At 37.2% G+C, this 19609-nt stretch overlaps 2 protein-coding genes and 1 long non-coding RNA gene across 13 annotated transcripts in view; 2 read left to right on the plus strand and 1 right to left on the minus strand.

Annotated features, from left to right (window-relative positions):
- The window catches only part of LOC127853743 (katanin p60 ATPase-containing subunit A1-like), a 38501-nt gene extending 28828 nt beyond the window's left edge, over positions 1-9673 (plus strand). For all 6 annotated transcript variants that reach the window (XM_052388499.1, XM_052388501.1, XM_052388505.1 and 3 more), the window contains 3 exons: positions 3646-3780; positions 6329-6455; positions 7771-9673. In XM_052388499.1, coding sequence (XP_052244459.1) covers positions 3646-3780; positions 6329-6455; positions 7771-7969 — 461 coding nt within the window. In that variant the 3' untranslated portion in view covers positions 7970-9673. The remainder of the gene's footprint in view (positions 1-3645; positions 3781-6328; positions 6456-7770) is intronic.
- A 3127-nt stretch (positions 9674-12800) lies between these two features.
- The window catches only part of LOC127853745 (bile acid-CoA:amino acid N-acyltransferase-like), a 74797-nt gene continuing 67988 nt past the window's right edge, over positions 12801-19609 (minus strand). For all 6 annotated transcript variants that reach the window (XM_052388511.1, XM_052388510.1, XM_052388509.1 and 3 more), the window contains exons 8-10: positions 19193-19312; positions 14217-14337; positions 12801-13153 (exon numbers count right to left, since the gene is read on the minus strand). In XM_052388511.1, coding sequence (XP_052244471.1) covers positions 13044-13153; positions 14217-14337; positions 19193-19312 — 351 coding nt within the window. In that variant the 3' untranslated portion in view covers positions 12801-13043. The remainder of the gene's footprint in view (positions 13154-14216; positions 14338-19192; positions 19313-19609) is intronic.
- Positions 16178-17159, plus strand: LOC127853748 (uncharacterized). The gene is made up of 2 exons (XR_008036733.1): positions 16178-16425; positions 16989-17159. It is a non-coding gene; the product is annotated as an uncharacterized LOC127853748 (long non-coding RNA).

A 19609-nucleotide genomic window follows, 5' to 3' on the forward strand; every position in this document is an offset into this window, starting at 1 on the left:
TCTCTGTTTATTACAGCTGTCTTTGTGTATGCGTCTGTGTACTACAGCTGTCTTTGTGTGTGTGTCTCTGTGTATTACAGCTGTCTATGTCTGTGTGTCCGTGTATTACAGCTATCTTTGTGTGTGTCTCTCTGTGTATTACATCTGTCTGTGTGTGTGTCTGTGTAGTACAGCTGTCTTTGTGTTTGTGTCTCTGTGTATCACAGCTGTGTTTGTGTGTGTCTCTATGTATTACAGCTGTCTTTGTGTGTGTGTCTCTGTGTATTAAAGCTGTCTGTGTGTGTCTCTGTGTATTACTGCTGTCTTTGTGTGTGTGTGTCTGTGTATTTCAGCTGTCTATGTGTGTGTGTGTCCCTGTGTATTACAGCTGTCTTTGTGTGTGTGTCTGTGTATTACAGCTGTCTTTGTGTGTGTGTGTGACTCTGTGTATTACAGCTGTCTTTGCGTGTCTGTCTGTGTATTAGAGCTGTCTTTGTGTGTGTGTCTCTGTGTATTACAGCTGTCTGTGTGTGTGTGACTCTGTGTATTACAGCTGTCTTTGTGTGTGTCTGTGTATTACAGCTGTCTTTGTGTGTGCGTCTGTGTATTATAGCTGTCTATGTCTGTGTATTACAGCTGTCTTTGTGTATGTGTCTCTGTGTATTACAGCTGTCTGTGTGTGTCTCTGTGTATTACAGCTGATTGTGTGTGTGTGACTCTGTGTATTACAGCTGTCTTTGTGTGTTTCTCTGTGTTTTACAGCTGTCTTTGTGTGTGTGCGTCTCTGTGTATTACAGCTGTCTGTGTGTTTGTCTGTGTATTACAGCTGTCTTTGTGTGTGTGTCTCTGTGTATTACAGCTGTCTGTGTGTGTGTGTGTGACTCTGTGTATTACAGCTGTCAATGTGTGTGTGTGTGTGTGTGTGTGTATTACAGCTGTCTTTGTGTGTGTCTCTGTGTATTACAGCTGTCTATGTGTGTTTCTCTGTGTATTACAGCTGTCTGTGTGTGTGTAACTCTGTGTAATACAGCTGTCTGTGTGTGTGTGACTCTGTGTATTACAGCTGTCTTTGTGTGTTTCTCTGTGTATTACAGCTGTCTTTGTGTGTGCGTCTCTGTGTATTACAGCTGTCTTTGTGTGTGTGTCTCTGTGTATTACAGCTGTCTGTGTGTGTGTGTGACTCTGTGTATTACAGCTGTCTTTGTGTGTTTCTCTGTGTATTACAGCTGTCTTTGTGTGTGTCTGTGTATTACAGCTGTCTTTGTGTGTGTGTCTGTGTATTACAGCTGTCTTTGTGTGTGTGTCTCTGTGTATTACAGCTGTCTGTGTGTGTGTCTGTGTATTACAGCTGTCTTTGTGTTTGTGTCTCTGTGTATTACAGCTGTCTATGTGTGTGTGTCTATGTATTACAGCTGTCTTTGTGTGTGTGTGTTTGTGTATTACAGCTGTCTTTGTGTGTGTCTGTGTATTACAGCTGTCTTTGTGTGTGTGTCTGTGTATTACAGCTGTCTGTGTGTGTGTGTATCTCTGTGTATCACAGCTGTCTTTGTGTGTGTGTCTGTGTATTACAGCTGTCTTTGTGTGTGTCTGTGTATTACAGCTGTCTTTGTGTGTGTGTCTGTGTATTACAGCTGTCTTTGTGTGTGTGTCTCTGTGTATTACAGCTGTCTGTGTGTGTGTCTGTGTATTACAGCTGTCTTTGTGTTTGTGTCTCTGTGTATTACAGCTGTCTATGTGTGTGTGTCTATGTATTACAGCTGTCTTTGTGTGTGTGTGTTTGTGTATTACAGCTGTCTTTGTGTGTGTCTGTGTATTACAGCTGTCTTTGTGTGTGTGTCTGTGTATTACAGCTGTCTGTGTGTGTGTGTGTCTCTGTGTATTACAGCTGTCAATGTGTGTGTCTGTGTATAACAGCTGTCTTTGTGTGTGTCTTTGTGTATTACAGCTGTCTTTGTGTGTGTCTCTGTGTATTACAGCTGTCTTTGTGTGCGTGTCTCTGTGTATTACAGCTGTCTATGTGTGTGTGTCTCTGAGTATTACAGCTGTCTTTGTGTGTGTGTGTGTGTGTGTGTGTGTGTGTGTGTGTCTCTGTGTATTATAGCTGTCTATGTGTGTGTGTGTATGTATTACAGCTGTCTATGTGTGTGTCTCTGTATTACAGCTGTCTATGTCTGTGTGTCCGTGTATTACAGCTATCTTTGTGTATGTCTCTCTGTGTATTACATCTGTCTGTGTGTGTGTCTGTGTATTACAGCTGTCTTTGTGTTTGTGTCTCTGTGTATCACTGCTGTGTTTGTGTGTGTCTCTGTGTATTACAGCTGTCTTTGTGTGTGTGTCTCTGTGTATTACAGCTGTCTGTGTGTGTCTCTTTGTATTACTGCTGTCTTTGTGTGTGTGTGTGTGTCTGTGTATTTCAGCTGTCTATGTGTGTGTGTGTCCCTGTGTATTACAGCTGTCTTTGTGTGTGTGTCTGTGTATTACAGCTGTCTTTGTGTGTGTGTGTGACTCTGTGTATTACAGCTGTCTTTGGGTGTCTGTCTGTGTATTAGAGCTGTCTTTGTGTGCGTGTGTCTGTGTATTACATCTGTCAATGTGTGTGTGTCTGTGTATTACAGCTGTCTTTGTTTGTGTGTCTGTGTATTACAGCTGTCTTTGTGTGTGTGTCTGTGTATTACAGCTGTCTGTGTGTGTGTGTCTCTGTGTATTACAGCTGTCAATGTGTGTGTCTGTGTATAACAGCTGTCTTTGTGTGTGTCTTTGTGTATTACAGCTGTCTTTGTGTGTGTCTCTGTGTATTACAGCTGTCTTTGTGTGCGTGTCTCTGTGTATTACAGCTGTCTATGTGTGTGTGTCTCTGAGTATTACAGCTGTTTTTGTGTGTGTGTCTCTGTGTATTATAGCTGTCTATGTGTGTGTGTGTGTGTGTGTGTCTATGTATTGCAGCTGTCTATGTGTGTGTGTGTATGTATTACAGCTGTCTATGTGTGTGTCTCTGTATTACAGCTGTCTATGTGTGTGTGTGTGTCTGTGTATTATAGCTGTCTATGTGTGTGTGTCTACATATTACAGCTGTCTATGTGTGTGTGTCTTTGTATTACAGCTGTCTATGTGTGTGTGTGTGTGTTTATTACAGCTGTCTATGTGTGTGTCTCTGTTTTGCAGGTGTGTCTATGTGTGTGTGTGTCTGTTTATTACAGCTGTCTATGTATGTGTGTTTCTCTGTTTATTACAGCTGTCTATGTGTGTGTGTCTCTGTGTATTATAGCTGTTTATGGGTGTGTGTCTATGTATTACAGCTGTCTATGTGTGTGTGTGTCTCTGTATTACAGCTGTCTATGTGTGTGTGTGTGTGTCTCTGTGTATTACAGCTGTCTATGTGTGTGTGTCTATGTATTATAGCTGTCTATGTGTGTGTGTGTGTGTGTGTGTGTGTGTGTGTCTCTGTGTATTACAGCTGTCTATGTGTGTGTGTCTCTGTATTACAGCTGTCTATGTGTGTGTGTGTGTGTGTCTCTGTGTATTATAGCTGTCTATGTGTGTGTGTCTATGTATCATAGCTGTCTATGTGTGTGTGTGTGTGTGTGTCTGTATTGCAGCTGTCTATGTGTGTGTGTGTGTGTGTGTCTGTTTATTACAGCTGTCTATGTGTGTGTCTCTGTATTGCAGGTGTGGCAGGTGCTTGTGAGAATGAAGACCCGACCAAGATTATCATGGTGCTGGCAGCCACCAACTTCCCCTGGGACCTGGATGAAGCTCTGCGTAGACGTCTAGAGAAGAGGATCTACATCCCCCTGCCCACAAGTAAGTATTCTTATATGTCAACAGGGTAATTGACCAGTCGCCAAATTATCGATCGCTCCGCCCACATAGTCACGTGGTCTAGTGATTAGAAAACTCCGACAAGCAGATCGCAATTACAGCTCTTTACGTGAGTGAAATACTATACTTGTAACGATGTATCATGCTCTTTTTATTAAAGCCGCACACTAAACTAAACTGCTTTGTACAACTTTAATACAATCATAAATGCTTAAGAGAGAAATGGCGTAATCAAAATAAATGAGTTAACTATCAGAAACGTTTCTTATACATATTATAGGAAGTTGATGAAAAATCAGTGGTAAAAATGAGCATTTATTTCATATTGGTTTTGAACTTGTATTAAAACCGTCTGGCAGTGAATCCGGTTGCTATTCATATTTAATTTTGAAAATATTTTTATTAAATGCAAATGACACATCCATATCATGATGGGTTTTTTGTTTATAAAAAATGTTTAGATGTTTGTTTTATTGTGTAATTTTTTAAAGGGCAACGATTTTTAACCAGGTTTTTAACCAGGTTTTCCGAAGGATTAACCAGGTTTTCCGAAGGAAAAAACTGGTTATTAGATTGGCGAATGCGGGCGGGCTGGCTGGCGGGCGGGCGGAACAAGCTTGTCCGGGCCATAACTTTGTCGTTCATTGTGAGATTTTAAAATCATTTGGCACATTTGTTAACCATCATTAGACGGTGTGTCGCGCGAAAAAATTACGTCAATATCTCCAAGGTCAAGGTCACACTTTGAGTTCAAAGGTAAAAAATAGCCATAAATGAGCTTGTCTGGGCTATAACTATGTCATTCATTATGAGATTTAAAAATCATTTGGCACATTTGTTCACCATCATGGGACGGTGTGACGCACGAAAGAATCACGTCAATATCTCCAATGTCAAGGTCGCCACGACTAAAAATAGATTTATTTTAAAACAAACTTACAAAGGGGGTTAATTTTGTTTGTTCATTTCATAAGTTCAGTTTGAGTTGTCTCCCTTTATCAGATTTTTTTTCACAATGAAAACCTGGTTTTGTGACAATTTTGTCCCTTGTTTTAATTTAGATATAAATTAAATTTTGATTGTAACCATAATATAATACAGGCCTAATTTCGTGGTTTCATTAACAGATCTAATATGCATTTTATTTCATTTATGTTTAAAGGGAACCTGCTACATTTCACTTTCGAAAAATGAAATTTTGGTATTACGGTGCTGTTCACGAACATTCGAATTGAATATATTTAGCATATTATGCATTTGTTTATTTATAGCAAGATGGCCCTTATATGTTAATTGCAATTTTCACATTTCTCCCCGTATCAATATATGTTGTATAAGAAATGTTGTTGTTGTTGTTGTATTATAAGCCTTACATTTTACACTTGAAGTCGCTTTAAGCTAGCTACATGTAAGCCGCATTGAAATCACCTTTTTGTTGTTTTAGTTTTAGTTAAAACAATATTTAAGTTAACAATTTATAATGATTTCCATTGTTTATGATCCACAGAAAATAAATATATAATTGGAAATCATTTAAGAAATTAAATATTTCTTTTCTTGTGTACAGTACCTAACAATGCCTTAATGTTCATTCATTCTGAGATCCACGAAACATACTGTCATTTATTAATCATCGACAATTACGCTGAGATTAATAAGCGCGTGTGGCAATTATTATGTTGCCCAAATTGCTTAATAATATTGTGCATCAAACGGTATAACACGTTTTATAGAACACACAACTGGTGTGGTTACACTATTTATAGTGTTTGTTTTCTCATTACTCGTTCATATGTTCAAGAAATAAAGATAAAATAATAACCTTTTATAAAGTATGTATAGCACCTACAATTTTGAATAATGATCGAACAGTAATAATCATGCATTTGATATAAAATCTGTGTAAACTCTTAAAAATTACGTCCATTTCATATGTACGATACGCTTTGTTTGTCGGACAAAATGGCGGCCAGATAAGCGTTGCTGAGGGGTGTGTGAAAAATCGATATCTGATTGGCTGATCGAAGAATGTGGGCGGAGCGATCGATACTTTGGCGACTGGTCAATTGTGGTCATGTTGAGATATTTGGTTTTCAGTTATTCAGCTTCAATTTTATGTTATTATAGTTATGTGTCAAGTTTGAAACTGGGTCATGTTTTATTTCAAAAAACTAGGTCACTTGGTCAACTTTAACATTTGTGAAAGTTTTCAGGGTTAAACTAGAATTTCGGTGTTTGGATCGCCGCTGAGGCCATTTTTCCAAATCGCGTAAAACTGTTGAGAAAAATTTAGGGGGGTAGGGGGTAGAAATGAACATTAGCAATATTTTTGTGTGAAGCTCAGGCATGCAAACATTAGATTCTGTAATCAAACACCATATGCAAGGTCTATTAGTATTTAAGTTTGCTTACTCAACTATCCCAGAAGAGAAAGTTCCACAAACAGAACATGTTTTTTCCTTCACAATAACTCTTGTCTTTTTCATAAACCATTATTCTGATATGCGTGTAACACTATGTTGTATGTTAGCCGATGGTCGTGAGGAGCTGTTGAAGATCAACCTAAAGGAGGTGCCCCTGGCCGCAGATGTTAATCTGAAACAGGTGGCAGAGCTCCTAGAGGGCTACTCAGGGGCGGACATCACCAATGTATGCAGGTAACACAAGTGGTCTCTTTCTGTTTAATGTACACACAGTTAGTTTTATTGCATCAAGGGAGTCAAAAGCACATTTAAGTCCCCTGGCGTGAGCCCTTTAACCTTCAAGTGTTGAACTTGACATTTAGGTGGCGTGAGTGCATGTTTTTAGCATGACTTTAGTGTGATTAACGTTTGAGACACATTTCTTTAAAGGGCAATATATATCTTAGAATGGATATGATAATTGAGGCTAAGAAATTAACCTTCTGTGACCTTGACCTTAAGCTGGCCTGAAGCCTTTTGCCTTCTGTATTTGGCGTTCAAGTGTGATCTTGACTTTGAGCAATAAAGATTGACTTGTGCCTTATGTACATTGTCTTAATGACCTCAACATTTGAGAAAAGTTCCATTCATATCCTTACATACAAAATATGGCAAAGATATGAACATCATTTGACATTAACTCTATGAATGACTTAGGCCTTCAAAAATCATTTCAATGTATTCATTTAATTTTATCTATAAATAGATTTTGTCAATTCGAAAATTAGGCAGATTTGTTGGATTTTAAATGTGTGGATTTTTAATAATGTTTGATGTAAGACTTTGGATCTAAATATTGTTAAACATTTGATTTTGTGGTGGAGCGGACCCATATCTCACAGACAAATGTGTCAGTAAATTTTATGTGTAATCATTTTAGCCAAGTGTCTTAATAATCTTGCAAGGATACAAGAGTGGACACTAAAATGAAGGCTTATGCTCAAGTATTGACCTTTCTGCATGACCTTGACCGTAGCCAGCATGGCTGACAGTTGAATGGCATCTCTACATCATCTTAATGGTGTCAACATTTCAAAATTTTGTTAAAGCAGATATAGAGCAGACATAAAATTGTTACAGCCATACTAATGCTTCATAAATGTATAAAAGTCAGCGTTTTTCACATCTATTTATACATAAAGCGCATTTATTCAGCTTCATGTAAAATTAATGCCAAAAAATGACCTTCACAAACGAAACATAGAAAATAGCATTTCATTTCTAATATAATAAACAACATTTTATCCATGCTCTGTGAAAAGGGGGTTTAATGCATGTACGTAGTGTTGTCCCAGATTAGCCCGTGAAGTTTGCACAGGATTATCAGATACAACACTAAACACTTTTATGGTATTTTTGTATTAACAGAGTCTCTTCTAAACAAAAATCCTTTTCAGGCAGAAAGTGTCTTCCCTGATTAGGGTGTGCTAATCTAGGATGTCACTTTAGGCACATGCATTTAGCCCCCTTTTCCTTAGACAAGGCTCATGTAAGGTATGTGTGCGTGCAGGGATGCTGCAATGATGTCGTTCCGGCGGCGTATCAAGGGCCTCAGTCCTGAGCAGATCAAGGAAATCCCCAAAGAGGAGCTCAACCTGCCCACCTCCATGGAGGACTTCATGGAGGCCAAGAAGAAGGTTAACAAGTCCGTCTCCAAGGACGACCTCAAGAAGTACGAGGAGTGGATGAAGGAGTTTGGATCTGTGTAAACCACTGGCAGTGAAAGAACTACTGAAGGAAATGTCCATTGCTTTGTTAATATAGTTGTAATGAAATTGTGAGTGTATACACAGGTTCTCACATCACATGAGTGAATGTGTACTTTATTGGTGGAGATGTAGTATCCATGATGCATAACATGTCAATGTTCATCTGTATGTTATTTGCACAACTATTTAAATTTGACATGATTTAGTTTATTTTATATGTGTTGCTGAACATCCTGATTGATATGGTAACATTATTTATTCATGTATTTGTTTCTTGATTTTTATTTTTTGTAAGGTCATATAGTGCACTCATGTTTTTAAATACCAATTAATGCCTACTTATTTTATTTATCAATAGAAGTAAGGAATACCAACATAATGTATGGTTGAAAATGTACGGGTCAGCTTGTTTGTTCTTTATCTTAACTTCATTTATTATTATTCATGTAACTGTTGGAGACTAAAGGTCAACCCCTGTCTGCCTGTCAGTAAGTGTGTCCATCCGATGGATCCTGCTATAACTCATTAAGAACCTAAGTTAAGTAAATGACACTCAGTATGTTGCTAGAGGGCCACATAGTGTGCTAATGGGGAGCTTTTAGGTCTACTGTTGGTCATCGGACATGTTTATGTGTGTTTGAGGTGCATGCATGCTTTCAGCTACTTCTACTTGTGAACCTTTAGACAGATTTTCATGAAACTTCATAGGAATGATCCTTGGATGACCCACTTTCAAAGCTGTTCAAATCACTCCGATCTGTTGAATATTTAGGTCTCCAGATCTATTATAAGATTTTACAAATTAAAACTAAAATAGAACTCTTCTGAAATCAAAAGGGTCAGGAGTAAAATGTGCGGTGTTTTACATTGTCTTGTGGTCCTCTACTAAGTTTGTCTGCTGTTGTTTGAAACGGCCAGGCCCCAAGGGACAACATGACTTATTAAAGAAAGCGAAATAACGAGCAAAATCTTCTCAATTGGGTTCAAAATGGCCGTTTTTAGGCTGTCTTGTTTCCCTTATATGAATTAAGATATTACTTTAAACACCTTTATTATGACACTGAAAGGCCCAAATGTTTGATATTGGTTATGAAACAAAATATATTGGTCCTTTGTAAAATGTGTTCAAATCATACCCTGATGTTTCAATTGGATAGGCCTTCATTCTTAAATAAACAAAACATGACCACCAAAAGGCAATGTAGTTTTCGCTGCTTTAAGTGCAACCAAGAATTTTGTTTTGTCCAATCATCATGAAACTTGCTCAGAAAATCTACTTTAATAACTTGGTTGATTTCTTAAAGCCGCCTAAGTTGATGTTTGTATATTTTCCCATTTTTGTTATGTGTCGCAAAAAGGTGATTACAAGTCAAAATGTGTTTGTATTTGTCAGATGTGCAAAAATTTTTGTCAAAATCGGTCAAGAACTGCCGAATTCAGTACAAAGATAGGGCTTTTCAATTTCTGTGCATGCACAGAAATAATCTAAATTTAAACACGCGCGGGTCACATGTAAACCCACGTGACCATTGCATCATTGTTTACAAAGCATGAATGATGAATAATCATGTCATTACCCGTTTACAATGGGACAAGCAAACAGACAGGACATACCAGCATAATGTTTTGCAGGGTGATTTTTTGTCAATATCTATGCTTATTACTCAACAAATTTCAATAAACGTTCATCAAGCTTGATAAAAACTCCTTTTGTTTTCAATCTACAAATCGGCCTTATTGAATTCCCTCTGATCTGAGAAATAGTTTTTATGCAATCAGCTTGCATTCTTTTTACGAACATGATATTCAATACACAATAATCCTCAATTATCCATTAAGACAAAAACATGTTTTATTATCACTTTGAAATCGTTGGAAAATTGCTTGTGTTATTTAGGAGTTCTTCTTTGTTTTGAAATGCGCAGAAGTGAAAATCACGTGAATTGGCACTCACGTGACCCAAAGCGTACATATGTCACAGGTTAACAATAGCATTCAGGATTCCATTATGTGCATGATTAGGTTTCGTATTTTTGATGCTTGTGGCATTTATTTGCACAATTTTTGAGAAAATCAGTATGAAAGAGTTAAGCTTAAGAATGTATCTGACGAATACTGATCAATTCTGGTAAGTCGAACCAAATTGTTGTGAGAAATATCAACTCCAGCGACTTTAAATGATTACTGAAACATTACAAAAGCTCCTGAGAACAATTCAGTTCCTTTTAATTTCAGGTGAGTGAAATAGAGCATTTTGCACTCTTGTTTGGTCTTACAGACACACTGCTTTGGTTAAAAGATTTAATTGGTTTGCATCCTGCCATATTAAAGTAATAAAGCTAGGTTAATGAAACTTCTGGAGATCCTGTTCTTACTCCTTCAACATTAGGGAACTACTGTTTTGTTTCTTATAAAGCTCTTGTTTAAACTTTGCTTTCATAAAAATGTTGTGGTTTAACAATGAAAGGTAAATGTTCTGCATTTGTTGTTGTAAACCAGGTTTTCCAAAGGAAAAAACTGGTTATTAGATTGGCGAATGTAGGCGGGCGGGCGGAACAAGCTTGTCCGGGCCATAAATTTGTCGTTCATTGTGAGATTTTAAAATCATTTGGCTCATTTGTTCACCATCATTGGACGGTGTTTCGCGCGAAAGAATTACGTCAATATCTCCAAGGTCAAGGTCACACTTTGATTTCAAAAGTAAACAAGAGCACCGCCTTGCGGGTGCAGACCGCTCATCTATTTTCTTTTTAAAGGTGAAGGGACTCTCATTTTCAATCACAAAGGAGGGAGGAGTGGAGTGAAGAGGGGTGTATAGTGTGGGGTTGTGGACATTTATTACATTATCTTCCAAAAAAGCGAAAAAAAAAAAAAAAAAAAAAAAAATCCGGGGGGGGGGGGGGCGATGGGGGGGGGGGTTTGGGTGCGATGGTTGGACGGTATTTCAAACATAACCATTTTTAAAAAAAAAATGGGGGGGGGTATAGTGTGAGGGTGTGGTGGTAATTTGTGAGATGATCTTAAAAAAAAAAAAAAAAAAAAAAAAAAAAAAAAAAATTAGGGGGGGGGGGGTGGGGGTGGGGGGGGGGGGGTATAGTGTGAGGGTGTGGTGGTCATTTGTGAGATGATCTTAAAAAAAAAAAAAAAAAAAAAAAAAAAAAATAGGGGGGGGGGAGGGGGGGAGGGGGGAGGGGGGGAGGGGACGGCACGGGGGATGGTTTGGGTGGAGTCTATTGTGGTATGTCAGGTAAGAGTAGTTTCATCAAAGTATCAATCAAATCTAATCATAAATAAAGAAGTTATGGCAATTTTAGCAAAATTTAATAATTTGACCTTGAGAGTCAAGGTCATTCAAAGGTCAAAGTAAAATTAAAGTTGCCAGGTACAGTAACCTCATGATAGCATGTAAGTATTTGAAGTTTGAAAGCAATAGCCTTGATACTTAAGAAGTAAAGTGGATCGAAACACAAAATTTAACCATATATTAAAAGTTACTAAGTCAAAAAAGGGCCATAATTCCGTAACAATGACAACCAGAGTTATGCAACTTGTCCTTTTACTGTACCCTTATGATAGTTTGTGAGTGTTCCAAGTATGAAAGCAATATCTATGATACTTTAGGGGTAAAGTGGACCAAAACATAAATCTTAACCAAATTTTCAATTTTCTAAGTATAAAGGGCCCATAATTCCGTTCAAATGCCAGTCAGAGTTACATAACTTTGCCTGCACGGTCCCCTTATGATAGTTCATAAATCTTGCAAGTATGAAAGCAATAGCTTTGATACTGTAGGAATAAAGTGGACCTAAACACAAAACTTAATCAAATTTTCAATTTTCTAAGTATAAAAAGGGCACATAATTCTGTCAAAATGCCAGTCAGAGTTACATTACTTTGCCTGCACAGTCCCCTTATGATAGTTAGTAAGTGTTGCAAGTATGAAAGCAATAGCTTTAATGCTTAAGGAATAAAATGGACCTAAACACAAAACTTAACCAAAATTGTCAATTTTCTAAGTATAAAAAGGGCACATAATTCTGTCAAAATGCATGCCAGAGTTATCTAAATTTGCCTGCCCAGTCCCCTCATGATAGTAAGTAAGTGTACCAAGTTTGAATGCAATAGCATTGATACTTACTGAGAAAAGTGGAACTAAACGCAAAACTTAACCAAAATTTTCAATTTTTTAAGTATAAAAAGGGCACATAATTCTGTCAAAATGCACGCCAGAGTTATCTAACTTTGCCTGCCCAGTCCCCTCATGATAGTAAGTAAGTGTACCAAGTTTGAATGCAATAGCATTGATACTTTCTGAGAAAAGTGGACCTAAACGCAAAACTTAACCGGACGCCGACGCCAACGCCAACGCCAACGCCAACGCCGACGCCGAGGTGATGACAATAGCTCATAATTTTTTTTCAAAAAATAGATGAGCTAAAAATGGCCATAAATGAGCTTGTCCAGGCCATAACTATGTCAATCATTGTGAGATTTTATAATCATTTGACACGTTTGTTCACCATCATTGGACGGTGTGTCGCGCAAAAGAATGACGTCAATATCTCCAAGGTCAAGGTCACAATTGGAGTTGAAAACCTGGTTTTGTGACAATTTTGTCCCTTGTTTTTACCTTACCTTACAAGTCAAAAGTATGTGCACAGCAGACTCGGGCATAGAGAAATGGGTTGTCAGCAGTAGCTGCTGTACAAGTCACTAGTCCAGTATGTTGATAAGTAGGCAAAATGTTGTGCCAAGGTACAGGGGATATGTTTGGAATGTATTTGTGTTTTGGTGATGGAATTCTAGAAAGAATAGTGTGATACAATTACAATTTTATCAATCAACATGATTTTAATATTCGTAAATAAGTTTCTTTATAATATATAGTACAGTACATGTATTTTATATACACTAAACATTGCTATGTTTACAGCAGGTTATTTAGTCCACGCCATGGACACTTAAGCTTTTCTTACAAATGTAATAAGCACTGTCTCTTTCTCGCTTGTTTTGGTAATCAAGGAGCAAATTTGTAAACGCCAATCTTTCTTCATAACAACCTGACACCAATCCTCTACCTCAAAGATTTAAGATTTGCTTCCAAAAACTCTAAAATTGTCTTCCAAGAATGTTCTTGTGCATCAGCGTGAGGTTTGGGATATCCACCTGCCATCATTTTTTCGTCTGAAAAACAACAGAACAAATGAAATGTATTTTTATCAATTTTAGACGTGAAGCTTTCACAGACAATGTGTCCCCAACCAGAGGTTCATTATTGCTAAAAAGGGTACAGCAAGAATTTGCAATCAAATAATAACAATGCAATCACAACACCTGGCATTGTGTAATTTTTCACCAAGTACAATAACAGTTAACTCAATCTTGAATCAAGTAAAATATTTGCTTTAGCATTTACAGATAATCATTCTTTAACTCTTTCAGTGCGGGAACCGAATTTTGAAGGCCTTTGCAAACAGTTTGGATCCAGATGAGACGCCACAGAACGTGTCCCATCTGGATCCAAACTGTTTGCTATTCTGATAGTATTCTTTGAAAAAAAATCGAAGAAAATGCTAATTTTAGAAATTCAGCAGACAACATTTAAGCAGACAACAAATTTCCCAGCATGCAAAGGGTTAAAAGTTTGAAAAAATGGCATGCAAATTGTAGGAGTTGCGCTCAAATGCTTTTAAATGTATTGATAGTTTTAAACAGAAATAATTTCTATAAAAAAATACAAATTCAATGCAAACGCAAAACCTTGACAATAAGCAATATCGCACATCAGGTCATCGATTATTTAAAAGTTAAAAAATCTGCAGGCCAAATGTAGGAGTTGCACACAGAAGCTTTCATTTGTAATGTTTAACAAATGGCTTTTAGTCCTTAAAGCTTAATTGTAAAACCTTGTCATTAGCTGTATGAATTATAATTCTGTAGACGTTTGACGCAAGTGACACGTAAAATGCAGGAGGAATTGTGCACAGAAAAGTAAGGGACAGAAGTAAACTTTAATTCTGGCACACGTCCTCGTATGGAATGACACCGGCCATTTCTATATCTCTTCGCCTCTGGGGGAAAAGAAATATCAAGGGTCAATGTCTGTACCAATCTTATCCTTATGTAGTAAACCAAAGACTTTGATGTAAAAAAGTTTTGCAGCACTGTATACTTACAAAAATACTTAATCAAAGACTGTACAAGACTTAAGCATCAAAGTGATAAAGGTTATTTGATTTGTCCCTACCTTTAAACTTCTCGGGCATGAAGTCCAGAGTGAGCATTCTTTTGCGTCCAGGAGCCACTGTCCTGATGTGAGGCATGAATGGTGGCTCTATCAGGTGACCTGCACCCTTGTAACGGTACACCTGACAGGTAAACATGTGACACCTTTAGATACCTTCCTTAACAGACGGGCTATCAAGTGACAGCTTCACATACATGTCTTCTCAGACAAACAAGTGACAGCTTCATATACATCTCTTCTCAGACAAACAAGTGACAGCTTCACATACATCTCAGACAAACAAATGACAGCTTCACATACATGTCTTCTCAGACAAACAAATGACAGCTTCACATACATCTCAGACAAACAAATGACAGCTTCACATACATGTCTTCTCAGACAAACAAATGACAGCTTCACATACATGTCTTCTCAGACAAACAAATGACAGCTTCACATACATGTCTTTTCAGACAAACAAGTGAAAGCTTCACAGATAAACAAGTGACAGCTTCACATACATGTCTTCTCAGACAAACAAATGACAGCTTCACAAACATGTCTCCTCAGACAAACAAATGACAGCTTCACATTCATGTCTTCTCAGACAAACAAATGACAGCTTCACATACATGTCTTCTCAGACAAACAAGTGACAGCTTCATATACATGTCTTCTCAGACAAACAAATGACAGCTTCACATTCATGTCTTCTCAGACAAACAAATGACAGTTTCATATACATCTCTTCTCAGACAAACAAATGACAGCTTCACATTCATGTCTTCTCTGACAAACAAATGACAGCCTCGCATACATGTCTTCTCAGACAAACAAATGACAGTTTCATATACATCTCTTCTCAGACAAACAAATGACAGCTTCACATTCATGTCTTCTCTGACAAACAAATGACAGCCTCGCATACATGTCTTCTCAGACAAACAAGTGACAGCTTCATATACATGTCTTCTCAGACAAACAAATGACAGCCTCACATACATGTCTTCTCAGACAAACAAATGACAGCTTCACATACATGTCTTCTCTGACAAACAAATGACAGCCTCACATACATGTCTTCTCAGACAAACAAGTGAGGCCTAAATTAAAATTGAGTTTGTTTGCCCTTTACCGACCGACCCACTTTTTACCCCCCGACCCAAAAAATTTTATTGCGATTTCTGAAAACTTATTTTTTTTATTTTCGTTTTTTTCGACGATGACAAAAGAGCCGAAAGCAATATTTATTCATGCGCGTATTTATATCCCTGTCTATTATTATCGCCCCTGACCGATCTAGGTCGCTCCGATGGTTGGAATTTCATACGCCCCAGAATAGACAGTAATGCAAGCGACTATAACCAACATCGCGATCGGCGGTGTTCCGTGAAAATGGCCGAACGACATCATACTTAACCATTGGTTCGCGAAAGGAGTCGGACATATACGAGTTTACGTTCGTTGTACACATGTTGTTAACGTGATCCAAGATGGCCGACAATTAAAAGAAATAACGATGCTCAGCGAGAACAAATAACTATCGAATTTACGACGGACATCATATAATTAGTATCGATTAATGAAAAGAGCGTGTCATTCTACGATTGAGCATAGGTTTTAGATACAAATAAAACTCTCTTTTTTTTGCAAATGTATGAACTGAATGTCACAGAACAAGTGATGAAGTGTTTGAAAATTGGAATGCAGTCTACTCGCAAAGAAAAATACATCTAACAGTTACAGGATTTTTTTTGTCGAAAATGCAAAATAAAAGACAAACATGATTCAGGGTTCCCGCTGTCGATCGCCATTGGCGCCAATTGCGACAAAATTAAAAATCTGGCGACAAAATTTCGTAAATGGCGATTTAAAAAAAAATCGTCATTTTTCTGCATTTATATTTTCTTCAAATGACAAAAAACGCTGTGTTTACCAGCCGCTTTACGGCAGTTTTAATACTATAGATTTCCATGATGTAAGCGATACAGCTGTTATCAATGGAGCGTGGTGCTGACTGCATACTACCGCTAGGTGGCATGTTATGGTGATAATTGCGATTATCTGGGGTGTTGTTGCAAGTTATCTTAATTGGTCGGCAGTTTTATTGCTTCAGAAATAAGGCAATATTGAAATATGCCGACTTTGCGCTTAAATGTGAAGTGTTTGTCACAGTGTTCGAAGCAGATTCAAGACCATTAAATTGACAACAATGACAATCAAAAAGGTAAGTATCGAATTTTTTTTGAAAAATCGGGTGTAATTATAGAAAATAGTAAAACATTTTACATGTATTGTTTCTATTTAAACGGTGACATTTTTTCTGTTTCACTCGTCAAAATGGCAAGGTCAGAGTATAAAACGACTTTTAGAAAGTGAACTTTAGATTCTGCTAATTTTGAGACTCATTCAAAATGCAAACGTTCCCCCCGCTAACATTCACCGGCTAACAAACAAAAACCAAACAAAGACAGTTGTTTATCAGAATTTTATTTCCTTCAATATGATTTCCAACACACAATCTATGCTGTGTGAACTTTTTATATCCTCATCACTAATCAATTCATTCACTACCGAATGTACTGTTTTAAGAAAGGTAAACATAGTTAAGCACATGGAAATCAATTTGACATTTGATATACACAAATGCTTATTTTATTGGACTGTTGTGTTAAGGGCTCTATGTAGTAGGTCATATGCTAGCACCCATTTAAATTATTCATATACTACACATTTATTGATTATTATTAGTATAATATTAATATTATATCTCCCTTTTTGTATTTTCAGAATACCATAAAGCTTCTGAAGCAACAAAACTGTGGCAACATATTCAGGCTGCTAAGAAGGTGTCAATCAACAAGAGTTACAACTGATTGAATGTGCCTTTATTTAATGAACAATTTTAAATGTGTTGTTATTATAAATACTACTGTTATTATATCAATTCCTTTAACATACTGTAAATGCTCATTTTTTTGGTATTATAATAACATGATCGTCATTGCCCAAATGTTGCCCCAGTGTGGCGACAACTTTTTTTATTTGGCGAAAGTAAGTGGCGACAACTTTTGAAAGCCCAGAGGGAACCCTGATGATTTGATTTATATGCAAGTGGATCTGTGTTTAATCAGATTCATGTGCATATTCTGCTTTATTATGTTTGCCACACTGAACAGTTTACTGTAATGGCATGTTAGTGAAATGGATATGTAAAGGTAAACTTATTTAATTTATTAATGTCTCTTAGCTAAATACATCGACAACACTCAAGTATATATGTTTAAAGCGTTAGTATATCCACAAACTGAAACTAACACCCACTGTCCTACAGTGGGACTAACCACCCTCTCCCCCGTTGCGCCTACACCGAAAGGTCCTGCAACGTACCTATCCAGATCCAGAATTTATTTCCCCAAATCAAGTTTTCATGCTTATGTTAGTTGCAATAATACAACTCCCAGCTATTGACCCTCTGAGCTGTACGTATGTACTCATAAAAGCTCAGAGCATTCAAGAAGAAATAATGCTTTATAATAATGTTCAGTTTGCACTTTTATGAATTTACTTTTCCATGCTGAGACTATGCACTAACCGGTCAAACACTTAAAGTTAAGGCCTGTAAAAACTTCAACAGGCCTGTGAATTGTTTCTCCTGGTAGGCAAGTCTGGCCTGTAAAATGTGATGGTCTTTCGCCACGTCTGAATTTTTCCATTAAAGGCTTTGGGCTGTCTTTCTACACTCCTTCAATGCTTGTTGCATGCTAATTAAGCCCAATTTAAGGGAAAGGTTTAAGTTAAAAATAAAAGCTGTCTGGCTGTTAAATAATTACAAATGCATTTGAGCAATTAAAATCATATAATGAACAAATATTTGATGTAATAAATAACACACAAGCATGCATTTGATATTAATATATGCAAGAAACAGCAAACAAGATAATGTTAAGCTACATAGGGCTTCGTACACTGCAACAGTGCTTTAATAAGTGTTTTAAATATTCATAGACTATTAGTGTATTAAAAATATAATTTCTCAAATAAAATAAAATAATTTTCCTACCTACCTACCCACCTGTAAAATTTAGGGTCGGTAAAGGGCAAACCAACAATATTTTAATTGTGGCCTGACAGCTTCATATACATGTCTTCTCAGACAAACAAATGACAGCTTCACATTCATGTCTTCTCTGACAAACAAATGACAGCCTCGCATACATGTCTTCTCAGACAAACAAGTGACAGCTTCATATACATGTCTTCTCAGACAAACAAATGACAGCCTCACATACATGTCTTCTCAGACAAACAAGTGACAGCTTAACAGATAAACAAGTGACAGCTTCACATACATGTCTTCTCAGACAAACAAATGACAGCTTCACATACATGTCTTCTCAGACAAACAAATGACAGCCTCACATACATGTCTTCTCAGACAAACAAGTGACAGCTTCATATACATGTCTTCTCAGACAAACAAATGACAGCTTCACATTCATGTCTTCTCTGACAAACAAATGACAGCCTCGCATACATGTCTTCTCAGACAAACAAGTGACAGCTTCACATACATGTCTTCTCAGACACACAAGTGTTACCTTCAGGTACCTGACTAAAAGAAAAACAAGTGACAGCTTCATATAACTGTCTTCTCAGACGGGCAAACAAATTATAACTTCATATACCAGCCTTTACAGATAGACACAGAAGTGATACGTTCAGATATCTGCCTTCACAGACAAAGGAGTAATACCTTCGTACACCAGCTGTTATCTGACTGTTTATTTTATCTGTTTTCTTTATAATAGGTGGTAAGGTTAGCAACGTTCTATATATTGAAATAATTAATTCAGTGTACAGATTAATACAATTATCAGTATCAACCAAGCTCACTAGTATACAGCAAATATCCTAATTAAAAGTAATAAAACAACTTTAATTAAATTGCCAAACCTCAGTTTTCCTTTCTATGTCTCTGGGTATATACTTACCTGTAAATTGTGTCTGTACTGGTCTGGGATATGATTCTCCAAGTATGTGTGCCACTTAGGGTGAACCTGCTTGTCATCTTCCCCTACAATCACCAGCAGTCGGGCACCATGCTGCCAAGCCTGCAGCAGACAAGGGAACAGGGCAACTTGAAAGGGCACAGTACAAAAACATATGTGCCAAAAACACATTGAAACTGTACAATGTATTAACTCTATGAAAAAACATTAATTTAACTCTGTTTGCCCATATGCTGTTTATGGATGATTGGTATGTAGAGTACAATGCACAAGTATACATGTATACACAGTTGAAGCATTGATACCATGCGTTAACTGTATCATTCCTCATTTACTTTATTAACTGCAGTGTATATATTTTAAGTATCTTCAAAAGCACTTTGTGACAGTAAAATGACA

This window comes from Dreissena polymorpha, chromosome 12 (genome assembly GCF_020536995.1).
Source record: "Dreissena polymorpha isolate Duluth1 chromosome 12, UMN_Dpol_1.0, whole genome shotgun sequence".
NCBI lineage: Eukaryota > Metazoa > Mollusca > Bivalvia > Myida > Dreissenidae > Dreissena > Dreissena polymorpha.